Source organism: Neomonachus schauinslandi, chromosome 6 (assembly GCF_002201575.2).
Source record: "Neomonachus schauinslandi chromosome 6, ASM220157v2, whole genome shotgun sequence".
In the NCBI taxonomy this organism is placed as follows: domain Eukaryota; kingdom Metazoa; phylum Chordata; class Mammalia; order Carnivora; family Phocidae; genus Neomonachus; species Neomonachus schauinslandi.
Window position 1 is genome coordinate 62,348,454 of NC_058408.1, and position 23,883 is coordinate 62,372,336.

The 23,883-nt window shown below is 34.4% G+C and overlaps 1 protein-coding gene across 1 annotated transcript in view; it reads right to left on the minus strand.

The window, feature by feature from the left end:
- AKT3 (AKT serine/threonine kinase 3) overlaps positions 1-23,883 on the minus strand; it is a 298,230-nt gene that overhangs the window by 119,528 nt on the left and 154,819 nt on the right. The window contains exons 4-6 of the mRNA XM_044916426.1: positions 10,522-10,666; positions 7,180-7,194; positions 2,806-2,937 (exon numbers count right to left, since the gene is read on the minus strand). Coding sequence (XP_044772361.1) covers positions 2,806-2,937; positions 7,180-7,194; positions 10,522-10,666 — 292 coding nt within the window. The remainder of the gene's footprint in view (positions 1-2,805; positions 2,938-7,179; positions 7,195-10,521; positions 10,667-23,883) is intronic.

The following is a 23,883-nucleotide window of genomic DNA, read 5'->3' on the forward strand; positions in this document are numbered from 1 at the left end:
AGGAGGAGGAGGAGGAGGAGGAGGGGGAGGAGAAGAAGAAGAAGAAGAAGAAGAAGAAGAAGAAGAAGAAGACAGATCTCAAATCCACAACCTAACTTTACAACTTCAGGAAGTAAGAAAAGAATAAGCTAAAGCTAAAGCTAGAAGGAAGGAAATAATAAGAAAGGAAATAATAATGATTAGAGCAGAGATAAAATAGAAAATAGAAAAACAGAGAAAAATCAATGAAAGTAAAATTTGGTTCTTTGAAAAGATAAAATTATCAAACCTTTAGTTAGACCAAATAGAATAAATGCATAAAGAATGAGGGAAATAGAAAATACCATTAGTACACCACGGGATAACTGTTGTAGACAAGATCCACTGATGGAAATGAAAATGAGTGGGCAAAAGTTTAAGAAGAAAAAAAAAAAAATACCTGCAAGTGTCAGAGTATTGCCCCTAAAATAGTCAGTAATTACAATGGGAAAAATGGTAACTCTACAGTGGAAAAACCTGGTGGACAATGCTTTAAGCAACTGATCAGTGTTAACGTCAACAGTATTAAGGCACGTGGACACCATTTAGTCCCCGATATGAGGCTCTGTGATGGGCACATCAGGATTCAAACCCCAGGTCTTGTTAGACTCTTAAACATTATACTGTTCATCATTTTAATATGAGCAGACATATTTTCTTTCAAGAAACAGATAAATGGACTTGTTGGTGAAAATCAAGGGTAGTAAGCCAAGCTGGATATGCTATCACTTGTAAAATATACCCAGTTCTGTAGAGTTACTCATTAAAGTATAATTAATTAGTAAGGGAAGACAGGCTCCAAGTGAGCTAGTGTATAACAGAAAAAACAGAATAGAAATGGTATTTACTGATGCTTGACACATGGTAGATGGCAAAAGTAATAATAATAGCAAATACTTACAGTGATAATATATTTTTCATTTAATACTATTTTAATCTTAATTCAATTTTATTTATGGCAAATGCTATTACACTTATTCATTCATTTAATCCTGACAATTCTATGAGATAGGCACTGTATTATTTCCCATTTTGCAAATGAGGAAACAAAGGCATAAAAGGTTGAGTGATTTGTTTGGGATCATTTAGTAAGTGGCACTATACTACCTCCCAGAAAATATCAGTTTAATAAGTAGTGTCAGGTACTATGCTAAATACTTTACATATCCTAATCCTCAATATTTCTGTCCAGAAATACCTTTTCTTAAAAAAATTTTAATTTAAATTTGATTTAGTTAAAATACACTAAACAGTCTCAGAGGTACAATTCAGTGATTCATCAGTTGCATACAACATCCAGGGCTCATTATTTCAAGTGATTGTTTTTCATTTTAACAAGTGAAATTTTGCAGATGAAAAATGCAAGGCTCTGTTGGGCTGCTCGACATGTTGCAGGACATTGAGCATGCGTGGCCTCCACCTGGTGACAGTCAGCAGTTTCTCTTCACTGTGAATAAGCAAATATGCTCCCCCAAAACATCGCGAATGTCTCTAAGGGAGCAGTACTCCCCCCAAAACTGGTTGTTAAAGGTCATTAGATGATAAGATGCAAAGCTGGGATGTGAATCCAGACCTGTGTGACTCCAAGGTCAGTGTTATTTCCAATACCAGACACAGACTTGTGTAAGAATTGAAATAAAAGCAAATGCACAAAGACAGGGGAGGACAGCTTCACAAAGTGTGTGGAGCAATACACTCCAGATGAGGAAACTATACAGTTGACCCTTGAACATGTGTTTGAACAGTACGGGTCCACTTACACATGGATTTTTTTTCAATAAATTCAGTACAGGCCTATAAATGTATTTTCTGTTCCTTATGATTTTCTTAATTATATTTTCTTTTCTCTAACTTACTTCATTGTAAAAATACAGTATATAATAAGACATATGACATACAAAATATGGGTTAATTGACTGTTCATGATATCGCGAAGGCTTCCAGTCAATAGTAGACTGTTAGTTAAATTTGGGGGGAATCAAAAGTTACATGTGGACTTTCCACTGAGCAGGGAGTTACCCTTAACCCCCATGTTGTTCAAGGGTCAATGTGGTTTGAAAGTTAAAGTAGTCCATAAAGTATACCAATAAAATCATGTATCATTTGTTGAAATAAACAAAACATAAAGCGTGGACCAATTTGTAAAGTTATCGAATTTGTCTATTGAGGGAATTAGGATTCTGTTCAGAACTCTGAGTGAGAACTGGCATCATTAACATGTTATCTGTGTATGTCTAAGCTGAACAAAGTTATGGAGGTGGGGGTTAAGAGTTCCTGAAAGAATTTCAAAGACTACTATTTCTTTTAGTTTCATCATTCTTGTATTTTCAAATCTATTTAAGGATGCTTTCCCATTCATCGTTATATAAGCTATATAATTTATGGGTGCAAATCATCTATGTTATTTGAATTACTTTTTTATTTAATAATAAAAAATTCAGAATGTTGGGGGGGAAATATCAAAAGGCAATACTAGTATAATTAGTGCTACAGGTCACAAAAACAGACAGTCAAAACATTCCTCCAAATACATAAACATAGAATAAATATTTTTATCTCCTCAAGGGAACAAAATAGCTTCGGTATACAACGTTCAGATAATACTATAAACTTTTGAAATTTTTAGCATTATAAATATTGATATGCAGATCCTGCTGCAACAGTAGCCTACAATCAACATTTTGGTTATTTAATGGAATTTCTACACTTCAGCCATGTGTATGCATGAACACACATGAGTGCATACCATAAGCAAAAATTTAGTAATCAACTCTAGTAATCAATTACCTTTGCAATAATAACTTCTTTCTTCAGAATCTTCATAGCATAGTATTTCCCACTTGCCTTCTCTCGAACCAAAATAACTTTCCCAAAAGTGCCTTTACCTAGTAGTTTCAAATAGTCAAAATCATTCATTGTCTGAAAAATACAAATTAAAAAAATAGAGTATGAAGTATTTGATGCAATTTATTTATAAAAGATATAGGTCTATGTTTGCAGTATCTACTCAAAAGCAAATTTTACCAATTTCTAAGCACACTTAAATGACTAAGAATCAGACTGGCAATGGCTGCCTCTCTCGCAATCATGGATATGAGAAATAATTTAAGCAATTCTCAGATACTGGAGACAATAACTCTGAACCTCAAATTCGTCTACTAGTCAAACTATCAGTCAAGTGTAGGGGCACAAGGAAAACAATCATTTCATTCACCTTTCAAGGACTCAGGGTTTTTTTGGTTTTTTGTTTGTTTTACTGAAGTACAGTTAACAATGTTATATTAGTTTCAGGTGTACAGAATGATTCAACAGTTCCATACATTTCTCAGTGCTCATCAAGATAAGTGTACTCTTAATCACCTTTATCTATTTCACCCATCCATCCCACCTGCCTTCTCTCTGGCAACCACCAATTCGTTCTCTGTATTTAAGAGTCTGGTTTCTTTGGTCTCCTTTTTTCTTTGTTCATTTGTTCTGTTTCTTAAATTCCACATATGAGTGAAATCATACGGTATTTCTCTTTCTCTGACTGTATTTCATTTAGTATTATGCTCTCTAGCTCCATCCATGTCGTCACAAATGGCAACGGTTTGTTCTTTTTTATGGCTGAGTAACATTCCATTGTGTATATATACCACCTCTTCCTTACCCATTCCTCTATCAGTGAACACTTGGGTTGCTTTCATAGCCTAGTTATTATAAATAATGCTGCAATAAACATAGGGGTGTGCATATGTATTTTCAAATTATTGTTTTGTTTTCTTTAGGTTAAGTACCTGTTAGTGGAATTACTGGATCAAATGGTAATTCTATTTTTAATTTTTTGAGGAACTTCCACATTGTTTTCCAAGGACTCAAGTTTTTCAGGGTTTAGTAGTGCCACTATCCCCAAACAATGTGGTCATCAAAAATGTCCCCCACAAACATTTCCAAATACATCTAAGAGAGCAGTACCTTTCAGGGAAGCTATTTGAGAATGTACTCTAACAAAATTAGGATGAAATCCTAGGAAGTGAAATATCGGTGTGTAAGAAATGTTGAAAATAGCCCTGGAGCCCAGTAAGATGAAATCTAAAAAGAAGCAGTACAACATGTGAGAAAGCAATTGGTGCAGTTCAGAATAGAAAGTCAGGGACGTCTAAGAATGCCTCTAATTTTTCTGCCTGTTTTCAGTTTCATTTCTCAATCCTAAGTCAGGTGATTTCCAGGATTTCGCCAAGCAGACCTGCTACTTGTTCTCTACAGGCCCCTTTATGCATGCTTTTCCTGCTCTATGAATGTTCTTCCATAAATTTCCATAATTTTGGTATTTGTTGTCCACTAATGCCTTTCCCCCACTCAGCTTTTCATTTGTGTGGACTTGTCTCTTTTTTAATGCCTTTACTACCATTTTAATGGGTTTTTAAATGGAAGGAGAGATAACTGGGTATGCTCAGTTTATCATCTTAAATTTAAATTCAGTTCCGAGGGCATTATGAATAACAAGTTAAGCATCTGGATTTTATCCTACAGATGATCAGAAGTTAGTAGAGACTTTTCTGCTATTTTATAACTGTATTTTTTCCTGTTTACCACCCATCCAAAGTAAATGTCAAGAATGTCTCAAATCAATGATCTCAGCTTCCACATTAAGAAATTGAACAAGAGCAAATTAAACTCAAGAGAAAGAGAAGAAAGGATATAAAGGTCAGAGCAGAAATCAATTTAAAAATCTTAAAAAGAAAAAAAAAAGTAGAGGATATGATACTGGTTATGGACCAGGATAGCTGGTTCTTTGAGAAGATCAATAAAATTGATAAATCTCTAGCCAGCTTGCTCAGAAAAATAAAGAAAGACGCAAATGACCAATGTCAGGAATGAAAGAGCTGACATTACTACAGACTCTACAGACACTTTAAAAGGATCACATGGGATATTATAAACAGCTTTATGCCCATAAAATCAACAATATACATGAAATAAATAAATTCCCTGAAAGCCTCACATCTTACTCAAACAGAAACAGGTAACTTGAATAGTCCTATGTCTACTAGAAAATTGAATTTGTGGTTAAAAACCTCTCAACAAAGAAAACTCTAGAGCCAGATGGTTTCACTGTTGAATTCTTTAAACATTTAAGGAAGAAATGATACCAATTCTATATAAACTCCTACAGAAAACTGAGAAAAAGAGAAAAAGAATACTTCGCAATTCATCCTATGAGGCCATTATTACCCTGATTATCAAAACCAGACAAAAATATTACAAGAAAACTACAGACCAATATTCTACATATTTTGTAAAAATTCTAAAAAATTTAGAAACAGATGCCTATATTCACTTTCAACATTATCTGCTGCCTATAATTTTGAAAAATTTTCCAAATGTCAAGTTATAATATCTTAACCATTCAATAATATCTCCAGTTCAAAAGACAAGGAGCAAACAGTATCAGGGAAAAAGAAAAAGTACATTTATTAATGCAACTAAAAATAAAAAACGTGGCACTAAATATGCAGAATAGAGTAAAGAAGGTTACTGTCATTTGAATAGCTGGTAGTATTAAAAAATTCTGTTTTCACTAATATTTTTTTAAAAAACCAAGGAATACTGTATAACCCCAAAGCTACCTGTGCTAGGCAGTCTCCAATGATGGCTGCCACTAGTCCCTTGACTCCCTATATGCACATGCCATTTTTCCCATGAAGAGGTGGACTCAACTTTCCCTCTCCCTGGGCTAGCCTTGTGTCCTGCTTTGAACACAGAATATGATCGAAGTGATACTATGGCAGTTCCAGATCCAGCCTTTAAATCTAGCAGTTTATACTTTCACCCTCTTGGAAATGTCATAATTGAAAGCCAGCCTTCATGCCATAAGGAAAGATACCATGTACAAAGGGCCTCGATGATGAGACACCATATGCCAAGAGATCACATAGAGGAGAACCAAGAATCCAGAAATGTGAGAAAGGCTTTCTTGGATCTTCCAGATCAGTCTGTATGCTAACTGAATGCAACTGCTTGAGAGATCCATGTGAGACCAGTGGAAGTGCCTACACAAACCACAAAATCATGAAAACTAATATACTGTTACTCTTTTAAGACATTAAACCTGGGTAGTTTATTCCATGGCAATAATGAACTGAGAGACATTATTCTTATAACTAGGCTACGATGTTATTTTTTGCTCAAAGCTTCATTTGAACAGTACCCTCCTCAATTTGTATCTAAATGCACTGAAAAATGATACTTGCTGTGTCCTATTATTAAATATTATAGAAATGTAAACTGAATTCTTAGAGATAAAAATAAGAAAGGAATTTATAAATTGCTTTATGACATTTTCAGATGAAAAGCAATATGTAATTATAAAATATTGCTATATTCCTTAAGGACTGCAATTCTTAGAGAAAAGGAGGTTTAAAAAAATATAATAGCCTTATCGTTAAATTTCACAACTTCTATCAGTTTGACTGCCAACCTTAAAAGGGAATTTGCATGGAAATTAATATTAGTAAAAGCATCCTATGTGAAAAAATCAGAAACAGATTTCATATCTATTTTGACAAAACTTCAGAAAATTTAAAAAGTATCTTTGATACCAAATGTTCATGTTCAGCATGGTACAGTAATTATCTAGTCTTTACAAATGAAATGTAACCCATTACAAAATGCTTCCCTCTTTTAGATGGTATTAAGGGGGAAAATACAGTAAGATTTTAATGAAAGATGAGAGTATGGATCCTCTGCAGAAAAATTAATCCTCTAAAACCCAATCCCCCAAATTTATTAAGTAAATATTTTACATAGTTATATTCTTTCCTTCGCATAATCTCCAGCATGTCAACGCGGCTGTTTTAGGTTAAGAGATGCATGGGCATACATAACAAATGACACTAGAGTATAAGAAGAAGGCTAATTATATAGTCCAAAATTTAGGTTAAAGAATATGAATATATAATTGAAGATGAATAAATTAGGCAGAACTTTGACTCCCATTTGGCTGTTGATCCTCTTATGCTGTGCTCCTTCACATACCTGACCCTATAGAGAATGGCCGCTTGGCAGACCAAGATTAGGCACTTCTGAGTCCTCTGATCAAATTCCTTTGAAAGATCATCTTTTAGTTGAAACACAGAACAGCACATAAATCTGGTTATGAGGCTTCTGCCTCTTTTCCACCACCCGGTGTCGTTCCTTAAGAGATTTTTCACCCTGTGCAGCAGAAACTGGGTAATACTCTACCACTAAGAGAAGTAACCATGTGTCTGCTTGAGGCAAGAGAAAACAGCTAAGACAATTCTCAGCAGAGCTAACACAAGTTAGAGGAGCCATTCCCCTCATCCTATTGCTCATTTTTCAAAAAGTGAACAAAGAGGAAAATGTACACTGTAAATTATGAGAAAGGCATTCTTATTTCAGAATATCTGTGTTTACAGTTTGATATTAAAAATAATCTGACTTCTGGGCGCCTGGGTGGCTCCGTTAGTTGAGCGACTGCCTTTGGCTCAGGTCATGATCCTGGAGTCCCGGGATCGAGTCCCGCATCGGGCTCCCTGCTCAGCGGGAGTCTGCTTCTCCCCCTGACCCTCCCCCTCTCATGCTCTCTCTCTATCTCATTCTCTCTCTCAAATAAATAAATAAAATCTTTGAAAAAAAATAATCTGACTTCTGCAATTCTTTCTATGATACCTGATACACATAAAGGATGTAGTACTAGGGAACTAGGGAAGTGATAGCACTATTTTATCCTTTTTAACCAAGTTGTTAGGGCCATCACGAAAGAGTGGTACTGAGGTTCTACATTTTTCTATACTCTTTGTCATTTTAAAAGGGTCTTATACTCACTTAAAATGAAATGAAATAGGGGTGCCTGGATGGCCCAACTAGTTGAGTGTATGACTCTGGATTCCAGCTCAGGTCATGATCTCAGGGTCGTAAGATCGAGCCCCTAGTTGGGCTCCATGCTCAGTGAGGAGTCTACTTGAGATTCTCCCTCTCCCTCTGCCCCTGCCCCTGCTCACCCGCTCCCTCTCAATAAATAAATAAATAAATAAATAAATAAATAAAATCTTTTAAAAATCTTTTTAAAAAATGAAATGAAATAAAGAAGAAAAATGGAAATCAGGTATAGGTCAAATAAGACAATGAATCCTCCTCTTTTCAAAATACTTCTGACCATATCATTTTTTAATTTTTGAGACCCAGTTTCAGTGAGAGATTTCTTAGAGAATCTACTTTAAAAACCTCACTTTCTATCACTGTTCTGTAAATTAAAATTTTACTGATTTTCCCAAGAGTACACTAATATAAAATGAAATTAACTGAAACACAAAGTACAACATCTTGACAAAAATATTTTGAGAAACCAAGTACAATCGTAAGAGAGAATATCTGTATAATTTTGTTCTCTAATATGACTTGGTCATGTAATGAGTATAATAATTATAGTGATTATAAAGGCTCACGTTATATCAATCAATAATAAGAAATAAGTTGCCCACTGAAGTAATACAGTGTATAATTAAAAGTCCTTACGTGTTTGAACAAGATTATTTAACTTCTCTGAATGTCAGATGAATCACTTGCAAAATGGGGTAATAATGGTACCTACATCTCATATGGTTTTTGTGAGGATTAAATGAGATAATATATATAACAGTACTGCTCAGAGCACAGCACAAAATAAACTTACAATAAATGTTTACAAGTGATAATTAGTGAAGGTGATGGATTCTAAGATAATCCACACTGGTAATTGTGAAGAGAAGAAATTGCACTGTGCTTTTATAATGATTGATAACAAGCCTTAACAGGAAAAAAAAAAAATCCTCCATACTTTTGCATTTTTACATCTTTGAAAATGTTTATCTCTCTTCATTCAAAATTTTTTCTGGTAAACAATTTCCATATTCATTTCCAAATTCTCTCATCCATCAGTAAGAGTATTTCTAGTTAGGATATTATAAACTCCCCACTTTCAACCTGTAACTGCCTCAACAGCAGCTTCTTACTCTGTTATTAAGCAGAGTTCTAGGAATTCCAATTAAAAAGAGTATAGCTGGCATAGCCTGTTACTGAATGGGGTAGTGTCGAATTGAAAGGACAAGGTTCACTGGGACCTGATTTTAAATTTATGAGCATAGTCACATTTTACATTCATTGTGTACATGTGCTCATAGACATCCAAAAGAAGCTTCCTTATCTCTGAGTAGGTGAGTAAAGCTAGACTATTTCTTTGTTTTAGCTTTTTGCAATGACTGAAGAACAAGGGGGTGTTAAGTTGACTTAAAAGAGGGATTCATTTCAACTAACAAATAGAGGATAAGTCTTTAATGAAGACACAAAGAGTTCTCAGACATTTGACCAAGATCAAACAAAGAATATTATTATAATTAGAAGAGATTTCAGATGAGGAGAGAGTAATTAACAAACTCTGGGTTGTGATGATATAACTTCAAGTTCACGTGTTTAGCACTTGGAAAAAGGAGGATTTGAACTCAAGCAGTCTAACTCCAAAGAGTTCTTAATCATTATGCTAAGACCAAATTACATGGGTAATTACATTAAAAACTAGTGTTTTCCTACATGAAGATTAAATTTATAATTCATTATAACAAATACATTCTAACATAATAAATGGCATGTTCATTTACTTTGAACACTTAGATCTTTAATCTTAAAATACCATTTTCATACAAGGAAGTTGTTTTTTAATTTTCTTTTTTTTTTAAGAAGATTTATTTACTTATTTGAGAGAACAAGCAGGGGGAGAGGGAGTGAGAGAATCTAAAGCAGACTCCCTGCTGAGCACAGAGCCCAATGAGGGGCTCGATCCCAGGACCCTGAGATCATGACCTGAGCCAAAATCAAGAGTCGGACACTTAAGTGACTAAGCCACCCAGGCACCCAGCTTTTTAATTTTCTATAGCAATGAAAACATAATTTGTAATTCCATCAATATGTAAATTGGCATTTATTAATCTGGAGCACTCAGGGAAGGAAAACACTTTTCCCTCACTGGCTCGGGAGCAAGCCATTAAAATAAAAAGCTATTATTTCCCAGACTATTCACTTTCCTGCTGATATTAGTGAGGCTGGGGCATCAGGTAGGAAGCACACCAGAACCATTTCTGCTTTTGCTTTAGGCATACAAAATACCAAATGGAAAATGACCAAATCATTAGGGAAAACATTATTCCCAAGTTCTAAAATGGTATTAAAAACAATAAGAAAAAAATGCAAATTATAAATCAGCACAATGGCACTTCAGTTAACAAGTACCCCCGAAGCCCTATCGGCTGTCAGTGTTAAGGCCGAGCCATGAAAATGAGGTGACGTTTAAATTACTTGGTCTTAAACAGTGACAGGTATTTCAGATTTACCAGGATAAACACCATCCACACCTATATATTTGAATAACGTAAGATCATCAGCCAACACTTCTTGCAAATGGCAATTTTTAGCATATTTCTTCCACACACATACACTGTGCTGAGTAGGGAATAAATTACTATTCTCTACCTTTCTTTTATGATGGGTTGTGGAAGCATCCATCTCCTCCTCCCCTATATTATCAATTTGTGAAGTTGGACTACAATTCATTCTCTCCTCTTCTTGTCTCTGAAGTCTGTCTGCTACAGCCTGAATAGCTTCTGTCCACTCTTCCCTATAAAAACAAGTACAGTTTCCCATTAATAAAGATGGTAAATGATTCAATTATTTCCCTTTCATAAAATATGACATCAACACAACTAAAGTCTATTCCAGGATAATATACACACACATATGTAAATATAACCTCCCACCCTTACTCAAAGGTGAAACTAATCCCAAAAGCATTTAACATTACAGATCTTACAATTGTAGGAGCATTTATTTAAGAGTAGAAGAAAAAAGAAGGAAAGGATTATATGAAAATTCAGTTAAAACCCTTTAAAAGTACAGTTAAATTTTATTACCTATCCACATCTTACCTAAAAAGTAAATTGACCCCCCAAAGCTTGCTGCCCCTTGAAAAACTTTTTTTGTCTAGCCATTGTTAAATTCATCATTGACATAGTCAAGATCTTTACTGTGGTCCAACAGAAGTTCCAAGAAAAGGTTTTCAAAGCCAAGGCCTTTCACTGTTCCCAAATCACAGATCAGGTAAAAAAAAAAAAAAAGTCATAGTTTGTAGGTAAAATAGTAAGTCTCAGGAGCACTGGGTGAAATTTGTATTATTAGATCAAGAATCATTCATTTCCATATAAATTTTTGAATCAGCGTGTGTTAAAGTCTGTTAGAATTTTGAGTGGAATTGTATTAAATCTATGGATCAATTTGGGGTAGATTACTATCTGAAAAACTTAAATTTTTCACTCCATAAAGATAGTATAGTCTTCATTTATTATGTCTTTAATCTCCCAATGCAATCTTTTGTGACTTTCTGTGAAAATGTCTTGCATATTTTAAATTTATTCAGAAGTATTTTATTTTTTAAAAATTATTTATTTTTCATTGAAGTATAGTTGACATACAGTATTACATTAATTTCAGGTGTACAATATAGTTATTCAACACTTACATGCACTATGAAATGCTCACCACATAAATGTAATTACCTTCTGTCATCTACAAAGTTATTACAATATTATTGACTATATGTGCTATGCTGTATTTTACATCCCTGTGACTGACTGACTTTCTGTTAAGTCTTCTTTGGAAAAATGTCTATTCAAGCCCTCAGCTCATTTTTTAACCAGATTATTTGGGAGTTTTTGGTTTGAGTTATAAGAGTTCTTTGTATATCTTGGGTATTAACTCTTTATCAGATATGTCATTTGCAAATATCTTCTCTCATTCAGTAGGTTGCCTTTTTGTTTTGTTGATTGTTTCCTTTGTAAAGGCATTTTAGTTTGATGCAGTTTCAATTGCTTATTTTTGTTTTTGTTGCCCTTGCCTTAGAAGACAGATCCAAAAAATACTGCTGAAACCATTGTCCAAAGGTTACCACTTATGTATTCTTTTAGGGGTTTTATCATTTCAGGTCTTATATTTTGGTATTTATTCCAGTTTGAGTTTATTTTTGTATATGATGTAAAAAAAAAAAAGAAAAAAAAAAGTGGTCCAGTTTCATTCTTTTGCATTGGCTGTTCAGTTTTCCCAACACAATTTACTGAAAAACTGTCTTTCCCTATTGTATATTCTAGCATACTCTGTTATAGATGAAATGACAAAATAAGTGTGGGTTTATTTCTGTGCTGTCCACTGTGTTCCCATTGATCTGTTGTCTACTATTTTTGTGCCAGCACCACACTGTTTTGATTACCATAGCTTTGTACTGTATCTTGAAATCTGGGATTGTGATACTACCAGCTTTGTTCTTCTTTCTCAAGGTTGCTTTCGCTACTCAGGGTCTTCAGTGGTTCCATATAAATTTTAGTTCTATGAAAAAATTATTGATATTTTGATAGGGTTTGCAATGAATCTGTAGATTGCTTCAGGTAGTATGAACATTTTAACCATATTAATTCTTCTAACCTGTGAACATGGTATGTCTTTCCAATTATTTGTATCACCTTCCACTTCTTTCCTCAGTGTCTTACAGTTTTCAGAGTGCAGGTTTTCACCTCCTAGGTTAAATTTATTTTTTTGAACCAATTGCAAATGGGACTGTTTTCTTAATTTCTCTTTCTGATAGTTCCTTGTAAGTGCATTGAAATGCAACAAATTTCTACATGTAACTTTTTTATCCTGCAACTTTACTGAATTCATTTATTAGTTCTAATAGTTTTCTTGGTCAAGTTTTAGGGTTTTTTTTTTTTAATTTTTATTTATTTGACAGAGAGAGACACAGTGAGAGAGGGAACACAAGCAGGGGGAGAGGGAGAGGGAGAAGCAAGCTTCCCGCTGAGCAGGGAGCCTGAAGCGGGGCTTGATCCCAGGACCCTGAGATTGTAACCTGAGCCGGAGGCAGATGCTCAACAACTGAGCCACCCAGGTGCCCCAAGTTTTAGGCTTTTCTATATTTAGTATCAGTCACCTACAAAAAGTGACAGTTTTACTTCCTCCTTGCCAGTTTGGATGCCTTTTATTTCTTTTTCTTGTCTGACTGCTGGGGCTAACACTTCCAGTATTGTGTTGATTAAAAGGGGTGAGAGTGGACATCCTTGTCTTGGTCCTGATCTTAGAGGAAAAGCTTGGAAATTTTCACCATTAAGTATGTTAGCTGTGGGTTTATGGACTTTATTATATTGAGGTACATTCTCTATACCTCTATAGCCATTTTCTTGAAAGTGAATGGATGTTGTATTTTGTCAAATGCTTTTTCTGCACCTATGGAGATGATCATATGATTTTCATCCTGCATTTTGTTAATGTGCTGTATCACACTCACTGACTGTTTTGTGGATATGAAACCATCCTTGCACCCATGGAATAAATCCTATTTGATCATGGGGAATGATCCTTTTAATGTACTTTGAATCTGGTTTGTTAACGTTTTGTGCCAATTTTGCATCTGTGTTCATCAGATACTGGCCTATAATTTTCTTTTTATAGTACATTTGTCTGGTTTTGGAATCACAGTAATGCTGGCCTCACAGAATGAATTTAGAAGCAATCCTTGCTCTTTAATTTTCTAGAATAGTTTGAGAAGAATTGTTATTAAGTCTTCTTTAAATGTTTGGTAGAATTTACCTTTGAAGCCATCTGGTCATGGACTTTTTTACTTACTGGGAGTTATTTGATTACTGATTCGATTCTATTACTACTAATTGATGTCTGTTTAGATTTTCTATTTCCTCCTCTTTCAGTCTTGGAAGATTCTAGTTTCTAGGAATTTATCCATTTCTTCTAGGTTGCCTAATTTGTTGGCATATAATTTTTCATAGTAGTCATCCCCTTTGTATTTCTGTCAGCTATAATTTTTGGTGTCAGCTATAATTTTTGTTTCATTTCTGATTTTGAGTCCTGTCTTTTTTTTGTTCTTTAAAGAGTCTGGCTAAAGGTTTATCAATTTTGTTTTGCTTTTCAACAAACTAGTTCTTAGTTTCACTGATCTTTTGTATTATTCTTTTAAGTCTCCGTTTTATTTATTTCCACTCTGGTGTGATTACTTCCTTCCCTCTACTAACCTTGGGCTGTGTTTGTTCTTCTTTTTCTAGATCCTTAGAAGTAAGGTTAGATTGTTTGAGATTTTCCTTGTTTTAGTTGTTTTTTGGTAGGCCTGTATCATTGGAAATTTGCCTCTCATAACTGCCTTTGCTGGGTAGCGAAGATTTTGAACTGTTGCATTTCCATTTTCATTTGTCTGCATCTATTTCTTTTTTAATTTTCTCTCTGTTTTCTTCATTGGCCCATTGGTTGTTTAGTAGCATATTGTTAAAACACCATGTTTGTGGGGGTTTTTTCGTTTTTTTTCTTGTAACTGATTTCTAGCTTCATATTGTTGTGGCTGGGAAAGATGGTTGATACGATTTCAATCTTTTCAAACTTATTAAACTTATCTTCTTAAACTTGTTTTGTGGCTTACTATGTAATCTGTCCTGGAGAATGTTCCATGAGTACTTGAAAATAATGTGTATTCTGTTGTTTTTAGATGGAATGTTTTGTATATATCTGTAAGGTCTGTCTGGTCTAATGTGTCATTCAAGCCACTGTTTCCTTCTTTATTAATTTTTTTTCTGGATAATTTCTCCATTGATGTAAATGAGGTGCCAAAATCCCCTCCTATTATGTTAATTTCTCCTTTTATGTCTGTTAATTTGCTTTATATATTTAGGTGCTCCTAGGTTGGGTGCATAAAAATTTATAACCATTATATGCTCTCGTTGGCTTGATCCCTTCATCATTATATTATGCCCATCTAGGTCTCTTGTTACAGTCTTTGCTTGAAAGTCTGTTTTGTCTGATATGAGTACTGTTACTCCAGCTTTTTTTTTTTTCCACTTCCATTTGCACAGTATATGTTTTTCCAGCCCTTCACTTTCAGTCTGTATGTGTCTTAAGGTCTGAAGTAAGTCTCTTGTAGACAGCATATAGTTGGGTCTTATTTTGTTTTTTTCCTCATTCAGTCACCCTTTATCTTTTGATTGGAACTTTAAGTCTGTTTACATTAAAAGTAATTATTGATAGGGATGTACTTATTGCCATTTGTTGGCATATGACATCTGGCATGTAACCATTTTCTCATTGTTTTGTAGTTTTTCTTGGTTCCTTTCTTCTTTTCTTACTCTCCTCCCTTATGATTTTATGATTTTCTTGAGTGCTAAGCTTGGATTCTTTTCTCTTTAGGTTTTGTATCTATTAAAGATTTTCAGTTTGTGGTTCATATAGGGTTCACATATAACACCCTATGTATATAGCAGTCTATTAAAGTTAATATTCAATTAACTTTAACACATTCTGAAAGCACCATATTTTTATTACCGCTCTCCACATTTTATGTATTTGACTTCACATTTTACATCTTTATTTTGTATATTCACTAATTAATTATTGTAGATATAATTGATTTTATTACTTTAATCTCTTAATCTTCATACTAGTTTTATAAGTGATTGATCTACTACTTTTACCATATGTTTGCTTTTACCAGTGAAATTTTTCTTTAATAATTTTCTTAGTTCTCATTATGGCCTTTCTTTTCTTCTTAAAAGAGTCCCTTTAACATTTCTTATAAGGCTGGTTGAGTTGTGATGAACTTTACTTTTATTTGTCTGGGAAACTCTTTTCTCTTTCCCTCTACTGTGAATGACAACCTTGCTGGGTAGAGTATTCTTGGTTGTAGTTTTCTTCCTTTCATCACTTAGTTTATATCATGCTACTCCCTACTGGCCTGCAAAGTTTCTGCTGAAAAATCAGTCTTATGCCATTTTCCTTTTATATAACTTGCTGCCTTTAAGATTTTTTCATCTTTAATTTTTGACATTTTAATTATTATGTGTCTTGATGTGGATCTCTTTGGGTTTATCTTGTTTAGGACTCACTCTGCTTCCTGGACCTGGCTGTCTGTTTCCTTCTCCAGGTTAGAAACTTTTCAACTATTAGTTCTTCAAAGAAGTTTTCTTCCCCCTTTTCTCTCTCTTCTCCTTTGAGAACCCTATAACGCAAATGTTACTAAGCTTGATGTTTTCCCTTACATATTTTCATATTTTTAGATTCTTTTTACTCTTTGCTCTTCAGCTTGAGTGTCTTTCACTACTTTCAGATTGCTGATCTGTTCTTCTGCATCCTTTGGTCTGCTGTTATTTCCTTTAAGTGATTCCTGCTGGGTGTGGAGGGGCAGAAGCGGCTTTGGAGGGGCATCTGCCAGCACAGGTCCACAGAACAGGTGTCTGCAGTGCTAGCAAGGTAGAAGGAGAGTGTCAGAACTGGTGCCTGCCAGCATTGGGCCAACTATGCTGAAAGAGGTCAAGAAAAATGGCACCTGCCAACTCTTCCATTATCGGAGAAAGTTCCTACAGATTCTTGATCCTCCAACACAACCCTACAATGGGTCAACCCTTGAACAAAATCAGTTGATTGTTTTCTTAGGATGTTTCTTTCTCTGGCAACATTCTTCACTTTTCAGAGATCCTTTGCTGAGTTACCTATTCCCAACTATTTTTTATGCTATTGTGGAGGCTTTTTAAATTTTTTTTAAGTTTTCTAATTTTTCTTGGTAGTACTTACAAATAAAGTTGGTTTTGTATGTTGACCTTGTACCTTGAAGCCTTATTAACTTGACATATCAGTTCTTTTTTTTTTTGTAGTTTTTAATTTTATTATGTTATGTTAGTCACCATACAATACATCATTAGTTTTTGATGTAGTGATCCACGATCCATTGTTTTCGTATTAACACCCAGTGCTCCATGCAGTACGTGCCCTCCTTAATACCCATCACCGGGCTAACCAATCCCCCCTCCCCCCTCCCCTCTAAAACCCTGTTTGTTTCTCAGGTCCATAGTCTCTCATGGTTCATCTCTCCCTCCAATTCCCCCACTGCCATTTTTCCCTTCCTTCTACTAATGTCCTCCATGTTATTCCTTATGTTCCACAAATAAGTGAAACCATATAATTGACTTTCTCTGCTTGACTTACTTCACTTAGCATAATCTCCTCCAGTCCCATCCATGTTGATGTAAAAGTTGGGTATTCATCTTTTCTGATGGCTGAGTCATATTGCATTGTATATATGGACTACATCTTCTTTATCCATTCATCTGTTGAAGGGCATCTCGGCTCTTTCCACAGTTTGGCTATTGCGGACATTGCTGCTCTGAACATTGGGGTGCATATGGCCCTTCTTTTCACTACATCTGTGTCTTTGGGGTAAATACCCAGTAGTGCAATTGCTAGGTCATAGGGTAGCTCTATTTTTAAATTTTTGAGGAACCTCCACACTGTTTTCCAAAGTGGCTGTACCAACTTGCATTCCCACCAACAGTGTAAGAGGGTTCCCCTTTCTCCACAACCTCTCCAACATTTGTTGTTTCTTGCCCTGTCCATTTTTGCCATCCTAACTGGTGTAAGGTGGCATCTCAGTGTGGTTTTGATTTGGATTTCCCTGATGGCTAATGATGATGAACATATTTTCATGTGTCTGTTAGCCATTTGTATGTCTTCTTCAGAGAAGTGTCTGTTCATCTCTTCTGCCCACTTTTTGACTTGATTATTTGTTTTTTGGGTGTTGAGTTTGAGAAGTTCTTTATAGATTTTGGATACTAGCCCTTTATCTGTAGTGTCATTTGCAAATATCTTCTCCCATTCTGTGGGTTGCCTCTTTGTTTTGTTGACTGTTTCCTTTGCTGTGCAGAAGCTTTTTATCTTGATGAAGTCCCAAAAGTTCATTTTTGCTTTTGTTTCACTAGCGTTTGGAGATGTATCTTGAAAGAAGTTGCTGTGGCCGATGTCAAAGAGGTTACTGCCTATGTTCTCCTCTAGGATTTTGATGGATTCCTGTCTCACATTGAGGTCTTTCATCCACTTTGAGTTTATCTTTGTGAATGGTGTTAGAGAATGGTCGAGTTTTATTCTTCTGCATGTGGCTGTCCAATTTTCCCAGCACCATTTATTGAAGAGACTGTCTTTTTTCCATTGCATGTTTTTTCCTGCTTTTGACATATCAGTTCTAATACCTTTTATTTTTCTGGATTTTCTACACATGAAAACATGTCTACAAATAAGAGCAATTTTGCTTCTTCCTTTCCAATCTATTTGCCTTTTACTTATTTTTCTTGCCTTATAATGCCCTACAGCAGACCATTAGTACAATGTTAAATAATAGTGGTGAGAGAAGATATTCTTACTCTGTTCTAGATCTTAGAGAGAAAGCACTGAAGCTTTTACCTTTAATTATCACATAAGCTGTAGGGTTTTTATAGATAGAAGTTGAGTAAGTTCCCTTCTATTCCTTGTCAGCTGAGTGTTTTAGTTAGAAAGGGTTTTGAATTTTGGCAGATGCTTTTTCTGCATCTGTTGAGATGACCATGTAGTTTTTCTACTTTATCCTCTGAATATAGTGAATTTAGTTTAATGATTTCAGATGATAATGCAACTGAACTCTTGGATATACTCCATTTGGTCATGATGTATTTTTCTTTTTTTAGTTTTTTAAAATTTTTTATTGTTATGTTAATCACCATACATTACATTATTAGTTTTAGATGTCGTGTTCCATGATTCATTATTTGTGTATAACACCCAGTGCTCCATGCAGAATGTGCCCTCCTCAATACCCACCACCAGGCTAACCCATCCTCCCACCCCCCTCCCCTCTAGAACCCTGTTTGTTTTTCAGAGTCCATCATCTCTCATGGTTTGTCTCCCCCTCTGATTCCCCCCCCTTCATTCTTCCCCTCCTATCTTTTTTTTTAACATATATTGTATTATTTGTTTCAGAGTTACAGATCTGTGATTCAACAGTCTTGCACAATTCACAGCACTCACCATAGCACATACCCTCCCCAATGTCTATCACCCAGCCACCCCATCCCTCCCACCCCCCACCACTCCAGCAACCCTCAGTTTGTTTCCTGAGATTAAGAATTCCTCATATCAGTGAGGTCATATGATACATGTCTTTCTCTGATTGACTTATTTTGCTCAGCATAACACCCTCCAGTTCCATCCACGTCGTTGCAAATGGCAAGATCTCATTCCTTTTGATGGCTGCATAATATTCCATTGTATATATATACCACATCTTTACCCCAAAGATACAAATGTAGGGATCCGAAGGGGTACATGCACCCCGATGTTTATAGCAGCAATGTCCGCAAAAGCCAAACTGTGGAAAGAGCCAAGATGTCCATCGACAGATGAATGGATAATGATGTATTATTCTTTTTCCACATTTTTGAATTTGTCAAAATTGTGTTAAGAAATTTTGCACTGATGGTCACAAGTATATTAGACTATAGTTCTATCTTCTTATGATAGTTTTGCCTGGTTTTTGAAACAGGAGTGCCTTTATAAAGTAAGTTGGAAAGTGTTCTCTTCTCCATTATTTTCTGAAATAAGACTGTGTAGGACTGGTAATATTTCTTTAAATATTTGACAGAACTCATCAGTGAGGCCATCTGGACTTGGGAGTTCTCTTTGAGGAAAGGTTTTTAAATTATTAACTCAATTCTGTTCATTGACATTGGCTGTTCAAGTTTTCTAATGTTTTCTTGGGTTGATATATTTGTAATTTCTGTCTTCCCTGTCTTTTTTTTCTTTAACAATCTTCTAAGACGTTTTCCATTCTTTTAGTTTTTTTCAAAGAATTAGCTTTGGTTTATTGATTACTATTTTTGTTTTCTATTTCACTGATTTTTAGCTCGAATGTTCCCACTTGATGTTTGCTTTGGGTTTACTTTATTTTTCTAGTTTCTTAAAAAGAAAGCTTAGGTTATTGACTTAACTTTCTTCTTTCCAAGTATAGGCACTTATTGTTATAAATTTCCATCTAAGCATTCACAAATTTTTATATGCTTTATTTTCATTATCCTTCAATAAAAATGATTTTCTAATGGCTCCTGCAAATTTTGTTTTTGACCCAATGATTTTTAAGTGGTATGCTGTTTAATTTCCAAATAGTTGGGAGTTTTTCAGGTTCTTATTCTTACTGATTTCTAAGCAATTCTACTGAAGCCAGAAACCATATTTTACATAATTCAATCATGCTAAATATATTAAGAATTGCTTATGATCCAGAATATGAGCTATCTTGGTGAATGTACCATGTGCATTTGAAAACAATGTGTTTTCTCTCACTTTTGGGTGTAGTATTCCATAAATATCAACTACAGCAAGGTGGTTGACAGTATTATCCTATGACTTTGCTGATTTTTTTGTCTAGCTGCTCTATCACTTGCTGGAAAGAATTTAAAAATCTACAAATATAGTTGTGGGATTGTCTATTTTACTCTGTTTAATTCTGTTATGCATGCGTACATATTCATGATTGTTACAGCATCCATATCAAATGACACTATTATTATAAAGTGTCCTGGAACTCTCTAGAATATTATTTTATTTTGAAATCTGATATAGCAAATCTCTTCCTGTGGTTACTATTTGCATGATATATTTTTACTAATCCATTTATTTTCAAGTTAGCTATGTCTTTATACTTAAAGTGCATTTCTTATAGACAGCACATAAGTGGGCCTCGTATTTTTAATTCTGAAACTCTCTGCCTTAACTGCAGTGTTTAACCCATTAATATTTAATGCAATTATTTATATGGTTGCACATAAGTCTACTATTTTACTTTCTTTTATTTCTCTCCTCTTCTTTCTTTTTTCCTGCCTGTTTTTGTTTCATTATTTTAAATTTTCAGAATTCCATTTCATTTTTCCTGTTGGCTTCTCAGCGTTTTTTTTGTTTTTTTTGGTTTTTTTTTGCATATTTTTATATATAGCATTAACTTCGCACAGTCAACCTACATAATGTACTCTGGATTAATTTTTTATGATTCTATTTCTCCTCATATCAGCATTGTAGTCATCATGTGCTTACTTTCCTTTTAGCAATTATCCTTGAAGTCATAACATTCATCCTCAATTTAGCAAAGTCTTATATGTCCATACTTTGAAGTCTTCTAAGAAAATGCAGTGATGTCATAAGACATTAACTCCCATTTTTCCCTCAACCTCAATTTATATATTATTACTTTAGATTTTTAATTCTTCACATAATTAAACCACAAAATGTTATTTTTATTCATAAGATCAATATTCCTTTGGTTTTATCAACTTATTTACCATTTTGTTTTTCATTCCTTCCTACATCTCTTCTCCCTGTCTGAAGAATGCTGTTACTATTTCCTTTTCTGCAAGTCTGCTGGTGAGAAATTCTATCAATTCTGAACTGAAGTTATTGAAATATTTGACTGAAATATTTTCATCTTACTTTCACTCTTGGAAAGTATTTTTGCTCATTAGCATGTATTTTCTTTCAGCACTTTGAGAATATCATTCCATTATCTCTAATTATCATTCCATCCCATATATTCCATGTCAATTATTTCTATTGATACCATCTTTTGGTCTAATTGATGCTCCTTTAAAGGCAACCTATCTTTTTTCTCTATCTGCTTTGAGGATTTTCCCATTGTCTTTGTTTTCAAAAGTCTAATGAGACTAAGTGGGTTTTCTTTGTATTTTTCCTGCATGGGATTTACAGGACTTCTTGAATATGTGGTTTGGTATCTTTAACGATTTTAGAAATTTTTCAGCCATTATCACTACAAATACTTTCTGACCCATTCTTTCACTCTTCCATTTTGAGACTCCAATTATGTATACGTAAGACCTTCTTACTACATTCTTGTCATCTTACATTGCCTTCTTATTTATTTTTACTTTCTATCCTTATCTCCATGTTTCATTCTGCATATTCTGTTATAACCTATGTTTAAATTCCTAATTTTCCCCAATGTTAGGCCTAATTTACTGTTAAAACCATCCACCAGCTCTCATGATTTTAAGTATCTTGTTTTTCAATTTTAGAATTCCCATTTTATTCTTTTTCATAATTTCTAGCTCTGATGAATTGCCTAGACTTAACTGTATTTTCCTTGATTATACTCACACAGAGTTCTTTTATATTCTGTCTGATAACTCCATTATCTAGAGAGCCTATGAATCTGATTCAGTTGTCTGTTTTGTCTCTGTGGTTTCTGAATCTTTGAATCTTTGTGTACTTGTTTATTTTTTAATCCATATCAAACAATGTACATTAAAATGTAAATAGACAGTTTGAGATTATTTATATTTGCTTTTAATAGGTTCCAGGGAGACTAGCAAAAGTGGATCACATTAACCAAATTTAAGACCTGAAACAATTTAAAGCTAGACTTCAATCCTTAAAAGCTAAGTCTAAATCCGAGTTTATCTTTTCTTCTAGTGCCAACCTAAAACGTATTGATGTACCATGACCCCTCTTTGGTAGGCCCTAGATTCCAGAACATGATTCCTAGGTCTGACAGTTACTCCAAATGTCAACATCTCAGACACTTCTAGAATTGGCAGGCACCCCTGGTAAAATAGTGAGCTCTTCTCTCTGGGTTTCACCCTTCCAAAAAGTTTTGGTCCCATAATTCTTCACAGCCAAATTGCCTCGTGTATGTCTTTTTTTGTTTTTGTGTTTTTGTTTTTGTTTTTTTAAACACTTTGTCCATCTTTTTGGAGAGTTCTTAGGTGAATTATTGACCTAAATTACCTCATTCACCACAATTAAAATACCTATGTATGCTCTGCAAAAAAGTATTGGGCCCAAATATCTCACTAATCAAAGAATTCATGCAATCTTCTAATTCCTAAGTAATGTTGGAAAATGTACTCAATTTGGAAAACAGAATGGAGACCCCCAGGAAGCAAGTAAATTTTTCTATTTAAAGTATATATACTACTTATATGAAAATGAATCAATTTTCTTAAGCTGATCATTTATTTAAAAATAAACATTAAGATGTCTAATATAAAATGTCTAAAATATATTTAGTATGCTACTAAAGCTCAATAAGCCATACTGTAATATGAACTTACAGTAATAATAAGGGAAACCCTGATATTGTAAATACGTATAACGAAGTGTTATAGGTAAAATGGTAACAAGTTTGCACTGAGAACAGTGGTGTTCTAAGAAAAACAATGCTAAGTTTGGAGTGGGGACCAAAGGAGAGGAATGAGTTGTAAATGGGGAAGTACAAGATGAACTGGTACAGGAAGAAACAAGCAAGGGAAGCTATTTCTGGCATGGGGGCAAAAGAGCCAGAAGAGCCACAAGCGATGTGAGAGTCACTACAGAATTAGGACTTGGGAAACTATAAGTAGTTCACCGTAGTTGTAACATAAGGGGGTATAAGCATGCACATGAATATGGGTATGTGAGTGCAGCAGGGTGTCATCGTGGTGACAATGAAAATGATTAGCTCTAAGAAAGGAAAATAATCTGGGTCTATAAAGTGGATGTTCCAGTATAACAAAATAAACTAGACATGACAAATCATATTTCATAGTTGACAGTGAATAATTTGAAATGCATTCATTAAAACCAGAGAAAAAAGTGTGTACGCTATCATGAAAATCATTACATACTATTTAAAAACAAAAAAATAATAGACCATCCTACCTGAAAGGAAGAGACAAAGTTACTATTATCTGCAGACGCTATGCCTGCAAAAGCTAAGAACATTTTGGAAAAAAAAAAAAAAACAGCAGTAACTGAAGTTTTGCTTTACTACATGTTTGCTTTTACCTGAAATTTTTTCCTTTCTTAATTTTCTTACTTCTAGTTAAGGCCTTTTCTCTCCCTTAGAAGTTAAGAGCTTTATAAGGCTTCTCTAATTAAAACCATGTGGTCTCAGTGCTAGAATGATGGAGAAGTCAAAGGGAAAAAAAAAGAAAAAAAACTAAAAATACAAATATT